Source organism: Amblyomma mixtum, chromosome 5 (genome assembly GCF_055824585.1).
Source record: "Amblyomma mixtum isolate Tamu chromosome 5, ASM5582458v1, whole genome shotgun sequence".
Taxonomy (NCBI): domain Eukaryota; kingdom Metazoa; phylum Arthropoda; class Arachnida; order Ixodida; family Ixodidae; genus Amblyomma; species Amblyomma mixtum.
In genome coordinates, this window is record NC_143016.1 from 183579612 (window position 1) to 183601155 (window position 21544).

At 50.2% G+C, this 21544-nt stretch overlaps 1 protein-coding gene across 1 annotated transcript in view; it reads left to right on the forward strand.

Annotated features, from left to right (window-relative positions):
• LOC149345028 (uncharacterized) overlaps positions 1-21544 on the forward strand; it is a 113330-nt gene that overhangs the window by 23348 nt on the left and 68438 nt on the right. The window contains exons 3-4 of the mRNA XM_089547352.1: positions 9154-9364; positions 15238-15289. Coding sequence (XP_089403478.1) covers positions 9154-9364; positions 15238-15289 — 263 coding nt within the window. The remainder of the gene's footprint in view (positions 1-9153; positions 9365-15237; positions 15290-21544) is intronic.

The following is a 21544-nucleotide window of genomic DNA, read 5'->3' on the forward strand; positions in this document are numbered from 1 at the left end:
CAGAGGTCCACGACGATGCAGTCCCGCAGTCTAACGCACGATGCCTCGTTGGTACGTTGCTGGTCGAGTGGTGTGGTCCCGTGAGTCAAGCAGGCGCGCTTCTTCGAAGCTTAACGGCGGCTCTGACTAATCTGACAGCGGTCAATGCCCTTCTTATATAGGCTTGGTCCGCGTCTGTTTGTTCTACACGCCAAAGTAGGCGCGCACATACAGGCAGTGTCGGCCGTGCAGTCCCCCTTTTCTTCCCGCGCCGGCCGCGCGTCCTCATTGGTCAGAGTGGGGAGATGCTTCGCGAGGGTTCTAGCGCGGCGCCGTCACCGCCGTGCGAAGGGGTCTCGTATTAGTGCGCGCAAGGCTACGCCCTTTTTCCCTGGTTAGCGGTAGAAGCGACCAGGAGGTTCGAGAGAAATCGGCGTCGGGGCTGACTGATTCCTTCCGGCGACTGGTGGTGGAAGGGGCACCCACACGCAGGAGTTTCCTTCTCCCCCTTTTTACGACCGCGCAAATGTTTTGACACTGTCCCTTCTTTTTAGAATATTGTGCAATATAGTTCACAAATCACAAAATTCACGCGCACATGCATGTGCTCACAAACTCTACGGCGAATGCCGAAACACATACATCAATACAATGATGTTTCCACATCCATAACACAATGCAATCGCATGAATGCACTTGAAAACACGCCGCAGTTAGGCGGTACAATTCGCGCGCACATGCATGCGCTCACAAACTGCACGTAAAAATGCATACATCAATACAATGATGTTTCCACATGCGTAACTAAATGCAATGTTCACAATGCACATAAAAACACGCCGCGATTTGGCAGTACATTAACACAAAATTGCATACAGGAAGCACACAAGTATGAGGCATACTTTCGCCTATACTTCCAGGTTTGGCCTACACAGTGGGTTCGGAACAGGACTGTTTCGCTCAAGCTTTCGGCCGCACTCGTGGCTCTCTTCCTTATGCGACTACTTCGCTCTAGCAGTGTTGGCCCTCTGCGCCTTCTCCTTTGAGAGATTCCGCCGTATTCGATGCATACAACAAGGTTTCGGGGCGACATGCACATGCGAGAAATACAATGGACAGGTTCCAAGTCACTTGCATCACAATAAAGACTGGTGTGAACACACTCTTCTCACCTTCCTGAATTCGGCAGTGCGGCAGGAAAACAGCCGAAGCAATGTGCCGATCTGTACGAGGATCATTTCCAGAGTCTGCCTTGCGCTGAACTTAGCAGAAATTCTAGACACGTTGTTCCCGCGTGTCCTTCTTTGGCTTTTCCTTCCTTCCTTCGGAATTCGTGCTTCGATGCGGCCACTTATTTGCTTATCCTCCAGCTTTTCACAGCTGTTTACTTTGTTCCCGCATGTTTCTTGCGAAGAGGGTTTCTCTTGCGCGGAACGTTGCTGCGCTGCATTTTTCCGTTTCTTCTTGAGGGATTCTTTTCTTGCTTCCTTTCTTGCGCTAGGCCGCTCGCGCTTCTTTCGCCGCTTTTTCTCCTGTCGATCACTACGACGCTCCGACGTGCAGGATTCGGATTTTTCTCCCTCGCGGCTATCGTATAGGTCCTTGGGAAATTTTGTCCTCTTCATGCTACCCAATATGAGGTCGTAAATGGAACGTTCCATGCACAGTGAAGTCAGTTTTCCGCTGTAGTAGGGAGTCTGTACATGCACTCTAGCTTCCGGTAAGCGTTGGAATGAGCCGTCCACTAGACGCACAAGACTCTTCGTTCCGGTGAGATCCTTATCTCGCAACAATCTTCGTTTTATTATGACAGCTTCTTGCCGTTCTTCAGCTCGACAAAGCCGTTTTCGTCCACTTCCTCCAGGTGATCACCTGAGGAGGCCCGCACGCACGATCCAAGGGGAATGGACTTTCCCGGGCTGGAACAAGCCGCGGCTTTGTGTCCCTTTTGGCCGCACTGGAAACACGCTGTCTGGCCACTGTTCGTAGCGCTGTTGCGGCAGTTAGACGCGTAGTGGCCTGTCTTGTTGCACAGGTAGCATTTCGGTGGAGGCTTTGGGCTGGATCCGGTATCGCGGCTGTCGGATTTTTGTGCGCTTTCCGAATTGCCATTCTTAATTTTGGTCAGATTCGTTCCTCCTTGGGCTTCAAGAAATTGGTCGGCAAGTTCTAGCATTTCGGAGAGGGCCTTGACCCTTCTCTCCTTGAGGTACAGCGACAAGTTTGGGTGACAGCTGCTCAGGAATTATTCTTTGATGAGCAGCTCGCGGAGTGCACTGTACTCCTGGGTGATTTCCGACAGTTCCGTCCACAGATCGAAATAGTGGCTTAATAGCGCGTCATATTGGGTTGCCGTTTCGCCATCTGTGGGCTTTCCTGTCCCTAAATCCCTCGGTGGTGAGTCGGAATCGTTTAAGCAAATCGGCTTTCACCTTGCTATAACTTGCTGCGTCTTCAGGCGACAGTCGCCCGAATACACTTAGTGCTTCACCGCTCAGACACGTGCTAAGAACGGTAGAGCATTCACTGTCTGACCAAATCTGGCTCACCGCGATCCCTTGGAATCGCTTGAGGAATGCGTCCAGATTGTCCCTTTTACATCAAATCTAGGGAGCAACCTGCTTGCATCTATCCGGAAGCTGCTACTTTTTTCCCTACTGCTATGAACTTCAGCTGAGTGGTTCGCAGCATGTTGCAGTTCCAGTTTCTCGGCAAGGAGCTTCATTTTGAGTTCAAGTTCTCTCTCTTTTTCTTTCTCGGCCCTCTCTCTTTCCTGGTCTACCCATTTGCGCAGTCCGGCTCCGGACAACCTCTTCTGGATGCCGGCCTCTAGTAGCTCCTTTAAACTCATATTTAGAGACCGAACTCTGTACTCAAGGCAACGAATACCTCTCCACGGTGAACCTCACCAACCGCTTCGGCGCGGCACCTGCTAACCCTCGTTTACAACCTCTTCGTAAACTGCTTCCAACTCTTTCTCCGTTCTCTGCGCTTACAAACACCAAACGTCCTGTTGCGGACGCCAGATTATATGTCACCCAACTTCGCGCAATTTTAGGCGTGAAGCTCCCAGGCACCCTTAGAGCGTGTGGGGGCAGCGGTCTCGGACTCAAAGGAGATGCCCTCGACAAAGACGTGGCAAGCTCAGTGGAGACCAGCTGCAAAGTGACAAGAGGTTTTTGGTCGTTTGGCGCCCAGCTTTCGCCGGTCGCAAGCCAGAGAATGGGTCGGAGCCAAAGGTTCACAAACAAAACAAAGTATATAGGCGATACAGAGGACTTCACAATCACTAGTACAAACACGTACAAAGTGATGAACAGAACAATGCGACTCGTGCAAAGTTAATCTCGAGAGAGGATACAATACCAAGGCAATATTCCACCTAAAGTGCACTAACACAAGAGAGAAGAAAACAAGCAAAACACAATTTGTTCACCGGGCACTGCGACAGTCCGACGACCAGAGGTCCACGACGATGCAGTCCCGCAGTCTAACGCACGATGCCTCGTTGGTACGTTGCTGGTCGAGTGGTGTGGTCCCGTGAGTCAAGCAGGCGCGCTTCTTCGAAGCTTAACGGCGGTTCTGACTAATCTGACAGCGGTGAATGCCCTTATTATATAGGCTTGGTCCGCGTCTGTTTGTTCAACGCGCCAAAGTAGGCTCGCACATACACGCGGTGTCGGCCGTGCAGTCCCCCTTTCCTTCCTGCGCCGGCCGCGCGGCCTCATTGGTGAAAGTCGGGAGACGCTTGACGAAGGTTCTAGCCCGGCGCCGTCACCGACGGGCGACGGGGACATGTCTTAGTGCACGCAAGGCTGCGCCCTTTTCCCCCGGTTAGCAGTAGAAGCGACTCGGACGTTCGAGAGAAATCGGCATCGTGGCTGACTCATTCATTCCGGCGAGCGGTGGTAGAGGGGACACGGACACTCAGGGGTTTCCTTCTTCCCCACTTTACGACCGCCCTTGCGAGATGCCGTGCGCGCGGCGCTGTTTTGTTTCTTAGTTAAAAAAAAATGCGCCGAAATTTGTGACACATGGTCTGCGCGGAGATACGCTGCGGGAGCTTCACCACGGCATCCTTACAACTTTGTCGAGGATCGTAGACGAGGCTTTCAACCGACCTCCATGCCGTGAAGGCATCGAACGTTTTGTATTATCATTCTCCTAAAGCGGTTCATCCACATAAAAAATTGGCGGGGCTTAGCTTTCGTTAAGCCTGGTAGTTTGCGAAAGCATATGTTTTATACCGCATGTGCAGCGCCTCTAGTGGGAAGAGCGCGGCGCGCCGTGCCAAGCAGCCGCCGCTACCCGGCGAGCCAAGTTGGTAGCCCGTCTCTTGCTTCTGGTATTACGTAACGCCATAACTTCACTAGCGCCTCTAGCGGGAGGAGCGCGGCGCGCCGTGCCAAGCGGCCGCTGTTACCCGACGAGCCGAGTTGGTAGCCCGTGTTTCGCTCCTGGCATGACGTCACGCTATGACGTCACTATACATGGTATGACGTCAGTGGTCATTCTAAATCTCAAACTTGCCAAGTGGCCGCCGCTACGCGAAAGGCCGTTCTTGGGACTAGTATTGCTTTCGCAATAAAAGATCTCGGCCAGAAAGGCATGACCACGCTGGTGAGCTTGTAGGGCACAGCGATACTGTAAAGCGGAGGCGCTAAGATCAATAAAGTTAAACGGCACCTGATCGGTGCGCACGCACGGAACGAGCTGTTCGGTACCAGAAGCCTGTCGTGCTAGACCTCTTGTTCTGGTGCTGCACTGCGACCACGTAAATTCCATACAGTGGTGATACCGGTCTATAAGAGTTTTCTCCTCGGTCGTTTCACGGTTAGAGACCCGAATCGGCCAGCTAGTCGCTTCTCTCGATGCCCTTCGGACGTCCTCATATGCCCAGCACGGCTTCTCCTCACGTCCTCGCCGCCGTTCGTCTTAACCGAGAGGTTCGCGCTCTTTCATTCCTCGCAGTCAGCGTATTTCCTGGTATCACCGCACTTTTCAACACCGCGCCCACCAATGCATTCCACCATGTATCTGGTCGGAAAACCCGCGGCGAGATTACTCACGACGGCATGTAACCTCAGCCTTCACCCTAGACGCCTTTTCGTAGTCATGGATCGCATTTCCGTCCTGCGTTTCCTCGTAGACTTGGTGCTGAAGTCAGCGTACGGCCATCCTTCAAGGCTGAGCGTACTTCCAAGTCACCTCGACTTACTCTCCGCGCGGCCAACTCAACCTCCATACCACGTATGGTCTCCGGTCCCTCACCTTGGACCTTGGCCTGTGGCGCACGTTTCGGGTGGGTCTTCTTTCGCCCCGACGTCCAGCAACCCATCCTCGGATCCGACTTCCTGACGGTTTTTCGTCTGGACCTCAGCATGCGTCGCCACCGTCTCATCGACAGTATGACGCGACTTTCCATCAGTGGCGTTATATCGGCTGTCGCTTCCAATAGAATCCGCACGCTGATCCCATTATGCCCGTACGCCCAGTTCTCGCAGACTTTCCCGAGATCACGAGGCCTGTAATTTCCAGCAGCCACCCGAGCATGGTGTAACCCACCCCATTGTTGACCGTGGTCCACCCGTCGCAACTCGTCCGCGCCACCTCTTCGGTGAGCGTCTAGCGACTGCTAAACGGGAATTCGACCATGTGCTCCAGCGGGGTGCTATTCGCCCTTCATTGAGCACTTGGGCCTCACCGCTCCATCTGGTGCCCAAGAAAGAACCGGGTGACTGGCGTCCGTGCTGTGGCCACTGGGCTCTCAGCACTCACACTGCCCACCACAGCTATTTCCTTCCACAAATCCAAGACTTCACTAGACATCTGGACGGATGCAAGGTCTTTAGTGAAGTGGACCTTATCAATCTGTGCCATACGATATACCGAAGACGGCCATCACTACACCCTTCGGCCTGTTTGAGTACCTGCGCATGCCCTTTGGGATATGCAACAAAGCACAAACTTCGCGAAGATTCTCTGCTGGAGTGACGCGCGGACTCCCGGCTGCATTCGCCTACATCCACGACACCCTCGTCACCAGTTGTACTCTCCAGGATCAAGAGCGGCACCTCCGGGAACTTTTTCAACGCCTCAAAGAATTTGCAAGGTCGTGAACTCCCAGAAATGTGTCTTCAGCTCTTCTGAGCTCAAGTTCCTGGCCACCATGTTCCGGCGTAGGGAATTCGAATATCGCCTTCTCACGTCAAAGTTGTTAAAGACTTCCCAGTACCCACTACCCTACGCAAGCTCCACGAGTTGCTGGGCCTAGGGAATTTCCGTACTGCACTGAGCTTCCTCACCCCCTGACCGACCTTGTTCGCACAACCAAATCCTCATCCTCCGAATTTCCTGGTCTCCCGAAGTTAAGGCTGCTTTCACGGCTGCAAAACAAGTCTTCGCCGATGCGATCCTTCTCATCCACCCTAGGACTTCGGCGCCCACTCGTATCGGGTGGATGCTCCCAGCGTGGCCATTGATGCTGTTGTCCCGCAGAAAAATTGACTCCGAGTGACACCCACCGAGTTTCTTGCCTCGGAAGCTCCAACCTGCCGAGACTCGCTACAGCGCATTTGGCTGTGAGTTGCTCGCCATATACTCCGCCATCCAGCATTACCGCCACTTCTTGGAGGGCCAGCCGTTTTACGTTCTAACGGATCATAAGCCTCTTGCGTATGTTTTCCGTACGAACTGTTCCAAGTACGTCGACCGCGAACTTCGTCAGCTGGCCTACATATCGGAGTTCACAGGAGATATTCGGCACATAAAAGGCATCGACAATGAGGCAGCCTATGCACTTTCACGCATTAGCTACATCGGCGTGTCTACATCTGCTGTGGACTGGGAATGTGTGGTCTGGGCGCAGCTAGAAGACCTTGAGCTTCAAGCCCTGCGTGACCATTCCCGTACCCTGCGTCTGCAGCTCGTGCCTCATCCGCTTGTGCACAGATTGCTCTGGTGTGACATGTCATCGGCTCTACTGCGTCCATTCATCCCGGAGGCCTTTTAACGTACCATTTTCCGTTCACTTCACGACATCTGTCATCCAAGCATCACAGCCGCACAGCGCCTCGTTACCCAGTGGTACAGAAGTAAGCTAAACGGGGCTAGTCGGCACACCGTCGGCACATATTTGGCAAAGCACATAATCAGCATACGAGAGAGATTATTGAAGCTTTCCATATCGCGAAAGGAGGGGAAAAGTGTGTTAGTGACGCATCCATCGCTTTGACGAAAAGTGAGATTGTGTACCTTGAATCGGTTGTTAAGTAACACTGCACGTGTTATATGTTGCTATGTGCTTGCTTTCACCGCCAGCCCTTTTTTCTCCTCGTGTTGTTCTTTTTTTGTTGTTGTTGTTTTGTATTTCATCATCCTTCCCCTCTTCCATATCTACAGTATATATTCTGACAACATTTGCAATAAAAATTAAGGCGTGAGAAAGCGCTCGTGTCCTGGCTTCACCTTTTCTGTGTCTCGTTTTTCGCGCTACGTTTTCCTAAGACCCAGTGGTACGTCTGTCAGAACATTAACACCGACGTTCGCCAGTGGACATGCTTGTGCCTTGCTTGCCAGTCCACCAAAGTGACCCGCCATACAAAGACTCCACCCCAGTCTTTCCTGCCACCTGGTTGTCGCTTTGACCGCGTCCATCTGGACTTGGTTGGACCACTATCTCCCTCTCATGGCTGCCGGTGCATTCGCATCATGATTGACCGCTTCACTCGTTGGCCCGAAGGAGTGCCCATTCCGGACATTACTGCGGAAACAGTTGCCAAAGCTTTCGTTTCAGCATGTGTTTCCCGCTTCGGCTGCCCCGGCATTGTTACCACGGATCGCGGCCGCCAGTTCGAATTTAACCCCTTTCACTTCCCTCACCTGTCTGCTCGGCACTAAACACTGCCGCACCATGGCCTACCATCCCTGTGCCAACGGCATGGTCGAGGGGCTCCATCTTCAGCTTAAGACTGACCTCACTCCACGCCTGGGTCGCGAACACTGGGCTTACCACCTTCCTATTGTGCTTCTTTACCTACGCGCCGCTCTACGTAGTGACATTCGCTGTTCGGCGGCCGCACGCCTCTTCGGTGCACCCCTGCGGCTTCCCGGAGGCTTGTTCGCTGCTCCGGCTCCCTACACCCAGCCACTGCAGTCCCTTCAATGCCTTCAGGGCTCCATTCAACACCTGCGCCCTATCCCGACTCGATAATCTGACCATCAGGGCATTGTACAACCAGACCTTGCGTCCTCTACGCATGTTTTTCTAAGGCAAGACGATGTAAAGGCGCCTCTTACCCCCTCATACGACGGCCCGTACCGCGTCCCCAACAAGACGACAAAGTGGGTGACTATCCTACTGGATGGTCGTAAAGAGGCAGTCTCCTTGGATCGCCTCAAACCCGCATACATGGAGACACCTCCCCACGAGGTCCCCTCGGATGCTGCTGGCTTATCCGCCGACCTGCCTGCCGCCGAGGCATCCTCATCCCTGCCCCGTCACATTTCACCGTTCCCTCTGGGCGGGCAGCCCTGTAGCACAGAGCGACACAGTAAAGGGGATGCGCTAATATCGGCGTTCATAGCCAGAAAAAGAAGAAAATAAAGTTGAGCGGCGAACGATTGGTGTACGAGCACGACACGGGCTGTTCGGTTCGAAAGCCTGTCATGCTGGACCTCTTGTTCTGCTGCTCCACTGCGGGCGCGTAAATTCTCTACAAGCTAAAGTAGCTTGGTAGGGTGTGCTTTCAAGAAATTGGCGAGAACAGCTTTGTGTGTAAAAGATTACATATCACTTGTTCATAAGCTTGCATTTTATGCTTGTAATATCTGCAAAATAACGCGTACTCTTGCTACAAACTTTGCACACAAGGAACATGCTCCGCGTCACGACACATTGTAATAAGCGAACATTAAAAAATCGCGCACAAAATAAGACAGGACCAGCAAGAGTACTCGGAGTAGCGCTTTTAGAAGTAACGATTCTCCGCGTCTTCTCAGTCCTCCTGTTTGATTTCGTGCGATATTTTTTCTCTTTACTTACTAACTACCAACATGCCCATACATACACTCTTATAAGTGGCCTGGACTGTGCATATCAACTGGATTATTTTTTTATGAATACTTTTTTCTCCCGTTTCTGCACTGTGCCAATGCTGGAAATTTTTTTTTCAGGCAAGAATGCCATATGAGCATCTATACAAAAACAGCCATTGTCCCAAAGTTCTGGTACGCCCGCATCGACACAGGATCCGGCAAAGTAGAGACAGGCAAGCAGGAGGGCGACTACACGTATTCTCTCAATAAAAGGGACTCAGGCTACACGATAAAGAAGGGCGAGGTGTACACGATTTCCATACGCTCTGAGGAGAACAAGTACTTCGACGTGAGCACCGCGGCTGTCATCTTTCTCTTGTTTTTACCGCACTGCATATTTCTAAAATTTTCTAGAAGTGTTTGTATTTCTTGTGAAGGGCTGCAGAAATTGCGACCACCTGGGGTTCTTTAACGTGCGCTGACATCGTAGAGTACAAGGGACCTCTACAATTTGGCCTCCATCGAAATTCGATAGCCGCGGCCGGGATCAAACTCGCGCCTTTTGGGTCAGCACTTTTCTAGAAGTGTGCCATGAGGCAGTCCTACTCAGCAGGAGGAGGTATCTGTGCGGCGGATTCGCGCAGGGACGGCTCTGACTCTATTTGTACGTTATTGGTGGCGTGAAAAAAATATGTGCTAGCAATTGAGGAGTACTCTCACTGTGACGCAGCACCGTACATTTCTGATGTGCGCCACTTATTGGGGATGTGGCCAGCGACGGTTCCTATAAGAAAGCTGCTCCTCAGGGAGTTGGGCCTGCGGTGGAACCGCGGAGGCGACTATGTGAAGCGAACTATAAACAATCACTCACGGAAAACCTCTGCGACTACCTCAGCGAGACTGATCTTCACTCCTTTTTTTTTGACGTTCTGTCTGCTGCAATCCATTCCGACTTTCTCAGCTTATGCTTGCAGAAGTGTCTCATAAGGCATAAGTTGAGAAAGGCGGAATGAAGTGCAGGGGGGGGGGGGGGGCAGAAAGAGAAAAGGACTGAAGACCGGTCTCGTGAAGGTAGTCGCAGAGGTTGCCGGTGAGTGATTGTTCATAGCCCGCTTCACATAGTCAACTCCTGAGGGGCCGCTCTCTAATAGGAACCGTCGCTGGACACGTCTCCAATAAGTGATGTACATCACAAATGTCCGGTGCTGCCCCACAGTGAGGGTACCGGTCAGTTTCTGGCACATCTTTTTGCACGCCACCGATGACGGGCAGATGGGGTCAGAGCCGTCCCTGCCCGAATCCCGTGCACAGATACCTCTTCCTGCTGAGTATGACTACGGGGGAGAGGGTGCAAACACTGATGATTAGAGTGCGTGTTCGCTTGCGGAGAACTTCTGAATCCGAAACATGGGACAGGAACGGATCTGGGGAAAGAGGGGAAGATGGCGGGTCAGCTTATGTATCAAGGTCAGCTATAGCATCTTCTTGAATGTTATGTGGATCGCGAGCAATGCCGCGAATGCAGTGTAAGCGCACATAACATTAGTACATTGCGCAGAGCAGATGATTTAATTGTGCAATCTGGAATATACGTCTAGGAGCCTCAATCTGTTTAATGGCGGCGAAGGAATCGGGGTAAAGATGAACTGTATTGAATGTGGGAACGAGCGTAAGGGAAGCAATGGCACTGCAAATGGCTTGAAGTTCCCATGCCAGGGGGGTGCACGTATCCGCGATATATGTCGCGCGAGAGTTGAGGTGCGGATGGGAGGGACTATACACTGCAGCAGCTCCCAGCTCTGCCGTATGTGATGCATCGGTGCACAATATGCACCCTTAAGGCAGATACGTGGCTGATACCCACAGGGAAACAGTGGGGCGATTGTTGAGCTGACAGTATGGCCACTGAGGGAGTGTCTTCAAACGATGAGGTTATAGAGGCTCTTTCGAGCATAGCCACACGATTGATAGCTTCAAGGGAGCCCCAGTGTCTGCGGGTAAGAGGTTGAAATTGCGCCTCATATATTATCCGTGGCTGAAGGACAGAACGCACAAACTGGAGGCCTGTATGAGCGCGCGTGCCGCCAGAGCGTGTAGCTATGCTACGAATCAAACCTACAGTAGCGTAAGACGAATTACGGGCGGCTGTCAGCCACGGGGTGCCAGTCCCTGATGTATGAAGGAGAAGCCTAGGAATAAGAACAATCTCTACCAGCGGAATCAGAGAACTCTCTATAGTAAAATTTAAATGGGGAGCTTTCTGTAAGCCGGATTTATTTACTATGCGAATGAAACATGACTTAGTAGGCGGGATCGTTCGACCCAGAGGTGGGAGGCCAGATGTCAAGAAATCCAGCAAGTGCTGGAGGACCGACTGATGGATAGACGCATTAAGAGCTTACAAGGGTGGACGTGCAGGCTAGTTGGTGAACCATGATTCTTTAAAACAGCGCTAAAGACAAGGACAAAGATAAAAAAGACACACACAGCGCTGACTTACAACTAAATTTATTCATGAAAAATACGCCGCCGCGGTGGCTTAGCGGTTATGGTGCTCGGCTGCTGACCCGAAAGACGCGGGTTCGATCCCGGCCGCGCCGGCTGGAATTTCTTTGGAGGAGAAATTCTAGAGGCCCGTGTACTGTGCGATGTCAGTGCACGTTAAAGAACCCCAGGTGGTCGAAATTTCCGGAGCCCTCCACTGCGGCGTCTCTCATAGCCTTAGTCGCTTTGGGACGTTAAACCCCAATAAACCAACCATGAAAAATACATGTATATATACACATGGTAAGATGCGCGAAAGGCGGCCAAATGGTAAAATGCGCAAAAAAATTTTGAAAAAACTAATAACGTGTCGCGCACTTTGCCAAGTAAGCCCGTTCTTTTTCAGATATTGCAAGAGAAGGGGTGCTGACGCAAGGGTCACCCAGCGCAGATATCCTTTGGACTTCAATTATTTCCCTCGTTGTTCGGTCTATGCTTCTTCTGAAAGTTCGGCACTTATCAAACATCGGTTTACACACTTGCTGATTTTCCTTTGTGCATTCAGAGCAGTGAAGCGGCAGATTGCGGTCTTTTGGGCTAGCCAAATCATTTTTGTGTTCCCTTAATCTGTCGTTGAGGCAACGCCCTGTTTGTGCGACGTATATTTTTCCACAACATAGCGGAATTTCATACACTATCCCTTCATTGCAATCTACATACCTGTTTTGATGATTATTCTTGCATGCAACTCTTGGCTTTGTCGTGGGACTACTCATACAACTAAGAATGGAGAGCTTACACGGGGCGGAAAAGGCTACGCGAACGTCTGAGCGTTGCGCTAGCTTGTTTAGGTTGTGCGAGAATGTATGCATATCAAATGTATGCAAAGCATCGCTTCCGCACAAGAACTGTCAGCGCTGTAAAGGGTTTAGTTATTCTGTACATATCTTGGACAAATCATCGCAGTAAGAGCACAGCCCCCAAAAACCGTGGAAGAGTATTCTTGTCAGTGGGGCGTGGGAAACTGGCGACAGCAGCGGTCTTGTCGAGATCTGAGAGAATACCGCGCGCTGATGCCCGATGAAGCGAAGCACCTCAAAACCGAAATATCATTTTTTTCAGCCATGATCGTATGTGGCGCACAATGGGGCGCCCGGAGCGCTGTGCGCAGCGGTCCACTTGCTCGCGTTCACGACAGGACGGATGAAAAGATGACAAATCATATACATTTCATTGTCACTGCTGATACCACCATTTCAGAATGGGATCAGTTCTGGACTAGATTATACGCTGTGGAATGGGTGACATGAACTGTTCTATTTAGGTTTTTAGTTTTTATTATCAGGTTTTACTCTTTTATTATTACTCTTTTTATTATTACTCTTTTAGGTTTTTTCGCGTTGACGCCATTTGCAGATGAAGGTTGGGCAGTTGTCTAACATTGGCGTGTTGATGGTAAAAGCGAATTCGTGTCTACAAGCCTGGCTTATCTAATCCACACTGCACAAGCTCTTATGCTCCCCGAATGAGAGCCGAGGTGAGATCGTGTGCGCTGCCGTCGTTGTAACAGCGGTGATTGTATAGGCACCCTGCACCCGCCAGGCACCGCCACCGTCGAGGCTGCGTTCAGCTCCCCCGCGCGGCCAGTTCCTCGTCCCTGTCAGGAAGGCTCGCCCCGCGACTTCGTACGGATGGCGTCTGCTAGCGGCTTCCGCTGTTCGCAGAAATGAGGCATTTCGACCTATTCATTCATGAGGCTGAAAAATTATTTCGAGGAGCGAACGTCAGGAAAGGAACGAAGCTTTTTGAAGCTGGCCATATACACAATGTGAAAGAGGTTGTGTCGTGCGACGGGAGCGAAGTAGCAGCCCGGTGCATTGCGCACACAAAGATCACTGCGCCACCGAAAACGATCAAATTAGCGCTAAGAAATAATTCTATCTACTGCCTGTCAGTGCTGCACTCTCACTCAATTTTTTTTTACGTAGCTATCTTTCAGTAGACAGCTTGTAGCCGCGAACTGCAGTTGCAAGGCAGGCAAATGTAAACACGCTGCTGCCGTTACCTTGTTTTTGGAGCGGTGTGAAACGCTCTCCAAAACGAGCCACCCGCAAGCCAGGGGTGTTCTTGCATTTAGAAAGGCTTACCCTGAACTTTCAAACACGGCCAGGTGGCATAACACTGAAGGTAATCAGAAAACTCTAGTTTCTGAGCGAACGGCGCAAACCGGACTTCATAACATTCTCGTTTGCCGCACCTTCGGTGTTCGATGTGGAATACCCTGTTCAAACTACGCCTTGCAATGATGTGCCCATTGCGTAATATGCCACTCATATTTTCTCTTATTTAAGCAACTGCCAGGCGATTATAGCTACAACACGTGCGTCAGTATTTTAGTGATATGAGATGTCCAATGAATGAGAGCAGAAGATAATGCAAGCTGCGGCGAAGCGCCTGGACGCACTTAAACTCCTGCAAAAAACAAAACTTTTTTACTGGGATTCTGCGCTCTTGCGCTCTTTCTGTCTCCTTGGCTTTTTCCTGTGGCTGTCTTTTTTATAGCGCAACGTGAATCTTCAAAGCAATGCACCAACTCGCCCAACAAGAAGTTCTAAACTATCTGCAAAAAAGGTGTAACCCGGCTATTTCATGCAGGATTCTTGCAGAAAGCTTGTGCTCAAAAAGCGGAATTTCATTGCAATGCTTTCTACGCATTTAGTACGACTGCCCTGACTCTTCGACATTAGGATTGTTGCACTTGTTGTACGACATTGTCGTACTAAATTATCACCCAGTCGTTGAGACGTGGAGGCAAAGATTTATCAGGAGCATGTTGCCGTTGCCCCTGAAAACGTGTCTTTACTGTCGAAAAAGACGCTGGATGACAAGGCGCAGTGGAAGTGAGCAAGGATTCTGCGCATAGCTGGAATTAAGGTAAACGATTCTTTTCAGCACAAAATTTGGGCTCCTTCCTAAGGTATGACTGCGGGCGAGTTTCGGCGTGGCTTTTTATGCCCACATATTGTTGACAGCCAAGTCAATGACCGGAAATCGTGGTGCAAGAAGGGGGAAGGGTTCCCAGAGAGCCATTAGCATTCCTCCGAGTCTGCTGAATTTGCCATGAGTCAGAAACCTGTCTAGGAGGTAATGCATGAGTCAAGTAAGCGTCTTCACCACGGGTTTGACCATTGTTTGACCAGAAACAGCGCGCGAGTGTTGCCCGTCGCGAAGGGTGGGCCGTCTCCCAATGTCGCGTTGGAAATCCATAAAACCTTGTCCGAGGCGAATTTATATATGTATTATTGCATCCTACAACACAGCAATGTGTCCTGCTGTTGTTATTTTCCGTTTTGTGCTCCGGAAAGAGGCGCACAACTGCTTCGCGACAGCGCGCGCAACACAGCGGCAGCTGTCGGATTGCCCCCGCCTTCCTGACAGGGACGCGCGCGCCGCCGCTAGTGGCGCGCGCGTCGCGCGGGAGTTAGATGCCCAGGGTGCCTATTGTACCGATTGGGTGTCAGGAAAGGCTTTAAGATGCGTGACGAAGAACAGGAAGCGCCTGTGTATGGCGCACAGCTGTGTGGTGAAGAGGGAGCGGAATTGCATATTTGAACGATGATAGTCTGCAACCCCCACTGTCAAAATTGTGAAAACTTGGCGCAAAAAATGCTGCCATTTCAGTGATATTCAAACCTATCTTGATATCCTGATACTACAAGAAGAGGGTTTTCGTTTCAGATGTACTTCAATAACCACGAGATGGACAGGGCCTACGTGAAAAAAGCAAAAGGTGAGCACTCTTGCTTTTGTGTCAGCCACTGCCGCTGACTCTGCGCTCAGGTCCTCTTTCTATGTCAAGTGATAGAAAGAAGTGATAGAAGTACGCTCGCACTCGAGAGCCCCACAATGCGCGTACGAAAGGCGAAGGCATCAGAATGCAGCCAACTAAAGAGCAGGTCCGCAGCATACACACCCCAGCGTTTTCTTTGCATTCTTCTAATTTATTCTCGTACCGCTATTATAGCACAACTAAGTTTAGTCTGCATAAATCCAGGACAAAATACGGTGAACACGAATCTTGTTCTCGAATTGACCCGCCGCTCACCCCGTGCATTCGTGACATTTCATTCTGACCAATTTTAAGCATGAAATGCTTTTAGCTCCCGTTGTCGGCAGTGTGGTGACGTCACGCCGAGACCGAGAGACATCATCCGGGCTCTGAAACGAGAACATCCGGGCACCGTACGAGACTTAACGAGACTCTCTAAGCCCTCCTACGCGACGGGCATGCAAGCGCCGGTTGGTCTCCAAACGAGTCAGAAAAAATAACTGCTGCCAGTGCCTTCTCAATGTTTACCAAGATATCAGTCGAGCTGTGCGTTTGATAATGCACGGAATTATAATTTCGGATTTCTAATAACGCGTGCAAAAATCACATACATGCCACAATATTTAAGCATGAAATGCTTTTAGCTCCCGTTGTCGGCAGTGTGGTGATAGTCACGCCAAGACCGAGAGCCAACATCCGGGCACTGAATTCCACTCATCCGGGCACTGAAACGAGAACATCCGGGCAGCGTACGAGATTTAACGAGACTCTCTAAGCCCTCCTACAGGACCGGCATACAAGCGCCGGTAGCTTCGCGCCGAACGGGTGGTGGCGTTCCTCCCTTCCTGTATGGTGCGGTTCGGGTGTCCACCGAGAGGACAGAGAATTACTGCGCCATTTCCATTCCTCAAAAAGCGTTTCGTTCAAAGGGCAACGCATCGCGCCGAACGGGTGGTGACGTTCCTCCCTTCCTGTACGGTGCGGTTCGGGTGTCCACCGCGATGACAGAGAATTACTGCTCCACTTCCTGTCCTCAAAAAAACGTTGCCTTCAAAGGGCAAGGCATCGCGTCGAACGGGTGGTGGCGTTCCTACCTTCCTGTAAGGTGCGGCTCGGGTGTCCACCGAGATGGCAGAGAATTACTGCGTAATTTCCTTTCCTCATAAAGCTTCGCGTTCAAAGGACGAGGCATCACGCCGAACGGGTGGTGGCGTTCCGCGGACTGCCTGGCAGCGCTACAACACGCTGTCGCGTTGCATTCCTAAAGGCGAAGCTTAAGCGTCATTAATTAGCAGTTTGTTAGTATTTAGTCCTTAATCAGTCATTACACACTAGTCAGTAATTTGTCATTACTTCGTCATGATTTATGTGTGACGTAATCCAGTGATAACATCACCACTGTCACATACGCAAAGTGGTGCTGAAAACGCTTTCGCCTCTAGGCACTTCGGACAGTTTCGAACGCGCTGCATATACATTCTTGTCAGGCCTGCGTCTCGTCGTGTCCGCGTGCGCTTCGCATTATGCCCGTAAACATTTCATGCTTACTCTACTCTCGGTTACGGGAGAGGCAGTTTTTTTTTATCAGTTCGTTGCGATATGTCCTCCAGTGGAGACTAATTTTCCACTCCTGTGAACAACTGTCCTCAGAGAGGCACTAAATGATATACCGTAGTTTGCCCTGTACAGCCCGCACACTCTACACGTGTAAAAGCTGAAGGTGTGCGCTATGCGGACTGTCAGAGATGCGCATCGTATACTATGCTTTTTTTGGATACCGCCGAATGTGCCGGGGCATTCCGAAAACCTTTTCCGTTAGAAGGTTCGGCGACACTTCCTTTATGCATGTGCACAGATTTTTACGAATTCGTTACACGTCTGTCTACTGCTGGCTATATATCACCGCGTACTGCCAATCTCGATTTTTTTTTTCTAAAGCGAAAGTTTCGCTGGTGTAGTGAAGCCACGGTCATCGGCGCGCAATTCGACCTTCAAGTGGAGGTGTTACAGCCAGCTGACACTCCAGGTCACAACCCGAAGCTCCATACGAGCGTATCCGCCCTGCCAGCCGCCATATCGGCAGCTGTGGTCACGTTGCTAACCACATGACTCACCATTTCCCGGAAAAAAGAAGCTAGCGCCGCTCTCACGGCATTCGCATTGCAGTTCTCGCTAAGGACAGAGCGAGTCGGCCGCAGGTTGTCGCCGGGATGATTTTGCTCAACCAGGCATAGTTGAGCTAGACTCCAACCATTTTTTTCGGCCACAATGAAGCTTTCCAGACTATAAGCTGAGTGGGGACGCTAACCTGGAATTTCCGACGCTAACAGTAGCAGCATGTGAATTTTCGAGTGTAACGATACTAAATTTGTAATTTATATTAATAGTTCTTAGACAGGCCGCAGAATTACGCAAAGAGCTCAAGATTACCGACACCCTGAGAATTCCTGCAGCTTTGCGTCATGATAATCCTTCGTCCGAAATCTCGACTGCGTCTTGGCATTCACACGAGGAATGTCAGGAATGCTTTCATGTCAGACACCCCCGAAATGGGAAAGTACTGCAGTAAGAGCGGATTATGTAGGAGAACACAAAACGACGCTCGGATCAAGCTCAGCCTTAATGCATCCTGTGTGAGGCCGATGAGCGCAATAACTTCAGAAGCGTTTGTTAGGCTTAGACTGTCAGCGTCTCTCGCCATGACAAAACGTCGCGACTGTAGAATATGACGAAATATGATGTGGGAAAAAGAACTGCTCCCCGCAAAGACTCAGGCCATAAAGGGCCAACCATGCAGTGGAGGCAAGCACAGCAAAAAACGTGTGACTGCTTCTCTGCAGCAACATGGACGGCTCCGACAAGCGCAGCCCGCTTGTCATCGGCAAGAGCGTGAAGCCGTGGTGCTTCGCAGGCGGTAAGCGCTTGTCAGTTAAGTACGTGGCAAGCAAAAAAATCTTCCTGAACATGCAGTGCTCACAGACGAGGGACGAAGGAGAGACGAGACACACAGGGCGCTGCATATTCAGGATGTCAAACCAACTTGCTCAGCAACACACCCTGCTAAAAAAAAAAATCAGGTGACGCGGGCAATCATCTCTGATTGGGTCATGAATTTTGACCGTGATATGAAGTTACAAAACAGGAACGTGTGTTTGTTGGTTGGTAATTGCTCAGCTAATAATTTTGAGGACACTGAGCATAAAAGTGGAAAAATGAGTTTTTTTTCCTGGCAAACTGTACTGCTTTGGTTAAGCCGTTAGACCAAGGCATTAACAGCGTCAAAGCTGCTGACCGGCAGTGGTTGATTCAGCGGCTGTTGCTGGACATTCAGGCCGAACGGCCTACCATTGCGGACCTGTGCATGGCCCTGAAAATGATCGCCGCAGCGTGGATGGCGACCCGGCGGACCATAATTGACAACTGCTTTGTGCATTAAACATGGCCCTGAATCAACGTCCAGCTCAGTGGACGAGGACCGCGTCTCCTCCCTCCCCAGAGGCCACTGCGACGTGGGCGGCACTTTGGGGGCGCCGGAAACGTGCCTGTGAATGTCGACCTCGATAAATGCATCGCCGTTGATGCGGACGTGGTAACACACGAGGAGCTACCCGATGAAGCAGTAATGGATGAGGCCAGCCACAGCGACGCCTAGCCCGAAGATGAGAGCGACGTGGAAGATGCACCATCCCTGCCGTCTGCATCGCATGTTATGGGCGCATTTGACACGATTCGTGCTTTCATCGCTGCGCATGACGACGAAATCGCGATGCAGTTGTTGGCCGAGTGTGAAACTCGCACCACGATGCTCCCGTCCACGAAAAGGAAGCAAGCCATGATGGCAGAATTTTTTAGAAATAAATGATATTTATGAACAGTGCAGTCAGATCTTGGTTTTTTGGAGCTGGTTTCGCCGCAAAGAAATTTCCGCTTCAACGAAATTTTCCGCGCACCCCGTGAATTTCGTTCTAGCGGGGCTCGACTGTACTTGAAGCCAGGTTTTCAGGACGCCAAAACTTTTCCCGTCATTAAATCAGAGCTAAGAGGTACTAGTGTTGCCGATACGGGGCGCGCAACCTTTAGTTGCTAGTGCTTGGTCCGATGAAGTAGCTTATGCCTACCTAAGCACTCCACAGTGTTCAAGCCGTCTTACACGCAGAGAAGCCACTGCCATGCGCGATAGCGAAAGGGAAACCAAAGATGTTGCGAAATATTTCCTGTGTTTACTGTGCGTTTACACTTATTTTTATTTATGCGTACTGCAGCGCAATGGAGATGCTTTGTCATCTGTGTTGAGCAAAAATATTCATGTAGGAGGTAGTATAAAATTTGGTGTTAAACATCATATTTGCTGATAGTGCAAGTGACCAGATTGCAAACTACGTATACAAAATAAATACAATCAGCAAAGACGCACAGGGACTAGAGAAAATAATGTATGACCAAAATACCTGAGTAAAAGTATAACTCTTTCGTTAACACGCCTATTCAAATCGATCACCGGTGATCGACGCAATAAATTGTCGATTAAGACATGCTGAAATCATTACTCGTGCATCTAGTGCAACCCATTGGTTAGTCTTGGCATTACATTTGTAGAACCTGCTCAAATTGTCCCACTCTGGCGACGCTCTGATTTTTGATGGACATTTTGAGAACTATTGTGCATGTGTTGTTGTGAAAGGGAACCTGGCAGCCGCGCTTGAAAAAAAAAAGCCTGGCACTCGTGGTAATGCAGCATTAACATCGAATTTTGTGATCACAAGATTTCCAGTAAGTCAAGTATCCAATCATATTGTCGGCTTTGTTATCCAACTGCGTTGAGTGGTGATAATTACCCGAAAATTATGCAAGCTATTCATTAGCGAGCTGTGACCCTAAGTCCTGGTGGTTTTATTCCACGAAGATGCATTTTTGAACGTTTGCCGCATGTCCAAGATCAATGCTTGGCAACACCTCTCGACACCGGAATTTCAAAGGAGCGCCCACTTCGACCAACTTTCTTTTCGTATGGAGCTCACCAAACAGCTGCTAGAACTTGACGAAGAAGAAGTTGCCCATGTAGATCCTGTCCCAAAAGAAGTGCCGCACCATCCGCAAAAAATTCCGAAAAGGCGAAACTGCAGGATGTGCTATCAGGAGCGAAAAGTTTGACAGAAGACGAACGTTTCCTGCGAAAAGTGCGGAGTGCACCTTTACCTTACGAAAACCAGGAACTGCTTCACCGCATGGCACGAGAACCGAGGCTCTTTCCACGTGTAATTTTTTTTTTTGTGTGTACCTGAACAACGACACTGTACAGATAGTTTATTTTATTCCTCAGCGCTCCTGAGTGATTTGCCTTGAAAATGTATATCTTAAATTTTCTCTGGTTATATTGCGTCCGTAGATATCATGCCTTTACTATCTTATTTTTTTTTTCAAATCGCCACCAAAATGGCATTGTTTTGAATTTTTGTGTGTTCCCTATAAATTTCTTGCCCTCTAACTTATGTTTTTGGAGAGCTTTCTATTATGTGCAATTTTGTGAGCTGCAACGTGAGCTGCAATGTTATTTTTGCTTGCAAAAAATTATCGCCCGAGACCTATGAAAAACGACCGTTTTCTCGCGGTAACGAAAGAGTTAAAGCTGGTGTGTGGGCATGGTTTCAAATTATTTTGTCTTCGATGGCAGTTACAAATCTTTCCACACAGCGAGTCAGAGCATAGCGTGCTGTGTTTACTATAGCCACTCAGCGTTGTACTGTAGCTGCTGTGCCCTCTGTAAGCAAAAAGGATGCAAAGCAGCACTGCATAGCGCGCAGTAAATTGGCTTTCGCTGGAAATGTTTTCGTTTGATAGCGATGCTTATCACTGCTAGATCTCTTTTATTTAGTAACGCAGCAGTTCATATGACTGGGAGGGCGCTTACTGAATCAAGAGATTTTGCCTTTTTCGCGAGTACCTTTCTCGAGAAGAAGCCTCCCGTCACCTCACTTCGCATTGCCGGCAATGTAGCCGGCGAGGCGAGCTCGCACGCACCGCGTGACCTGGCATTACTTGTTATGTTCTGACCGACGAAGAATAATTTGCACGCCTCCGTTCTCAGCATCATTAATGTGGTCATCGCCGCAGAGAAGTCCCTGTCCTACATAGTGGCGCCTACTGCTGTCCCATTCTGCTACTGTGTTACATCCATCAATCGTTTGGCGTCCTGTACAAGGCGTAACGTTGTGATGG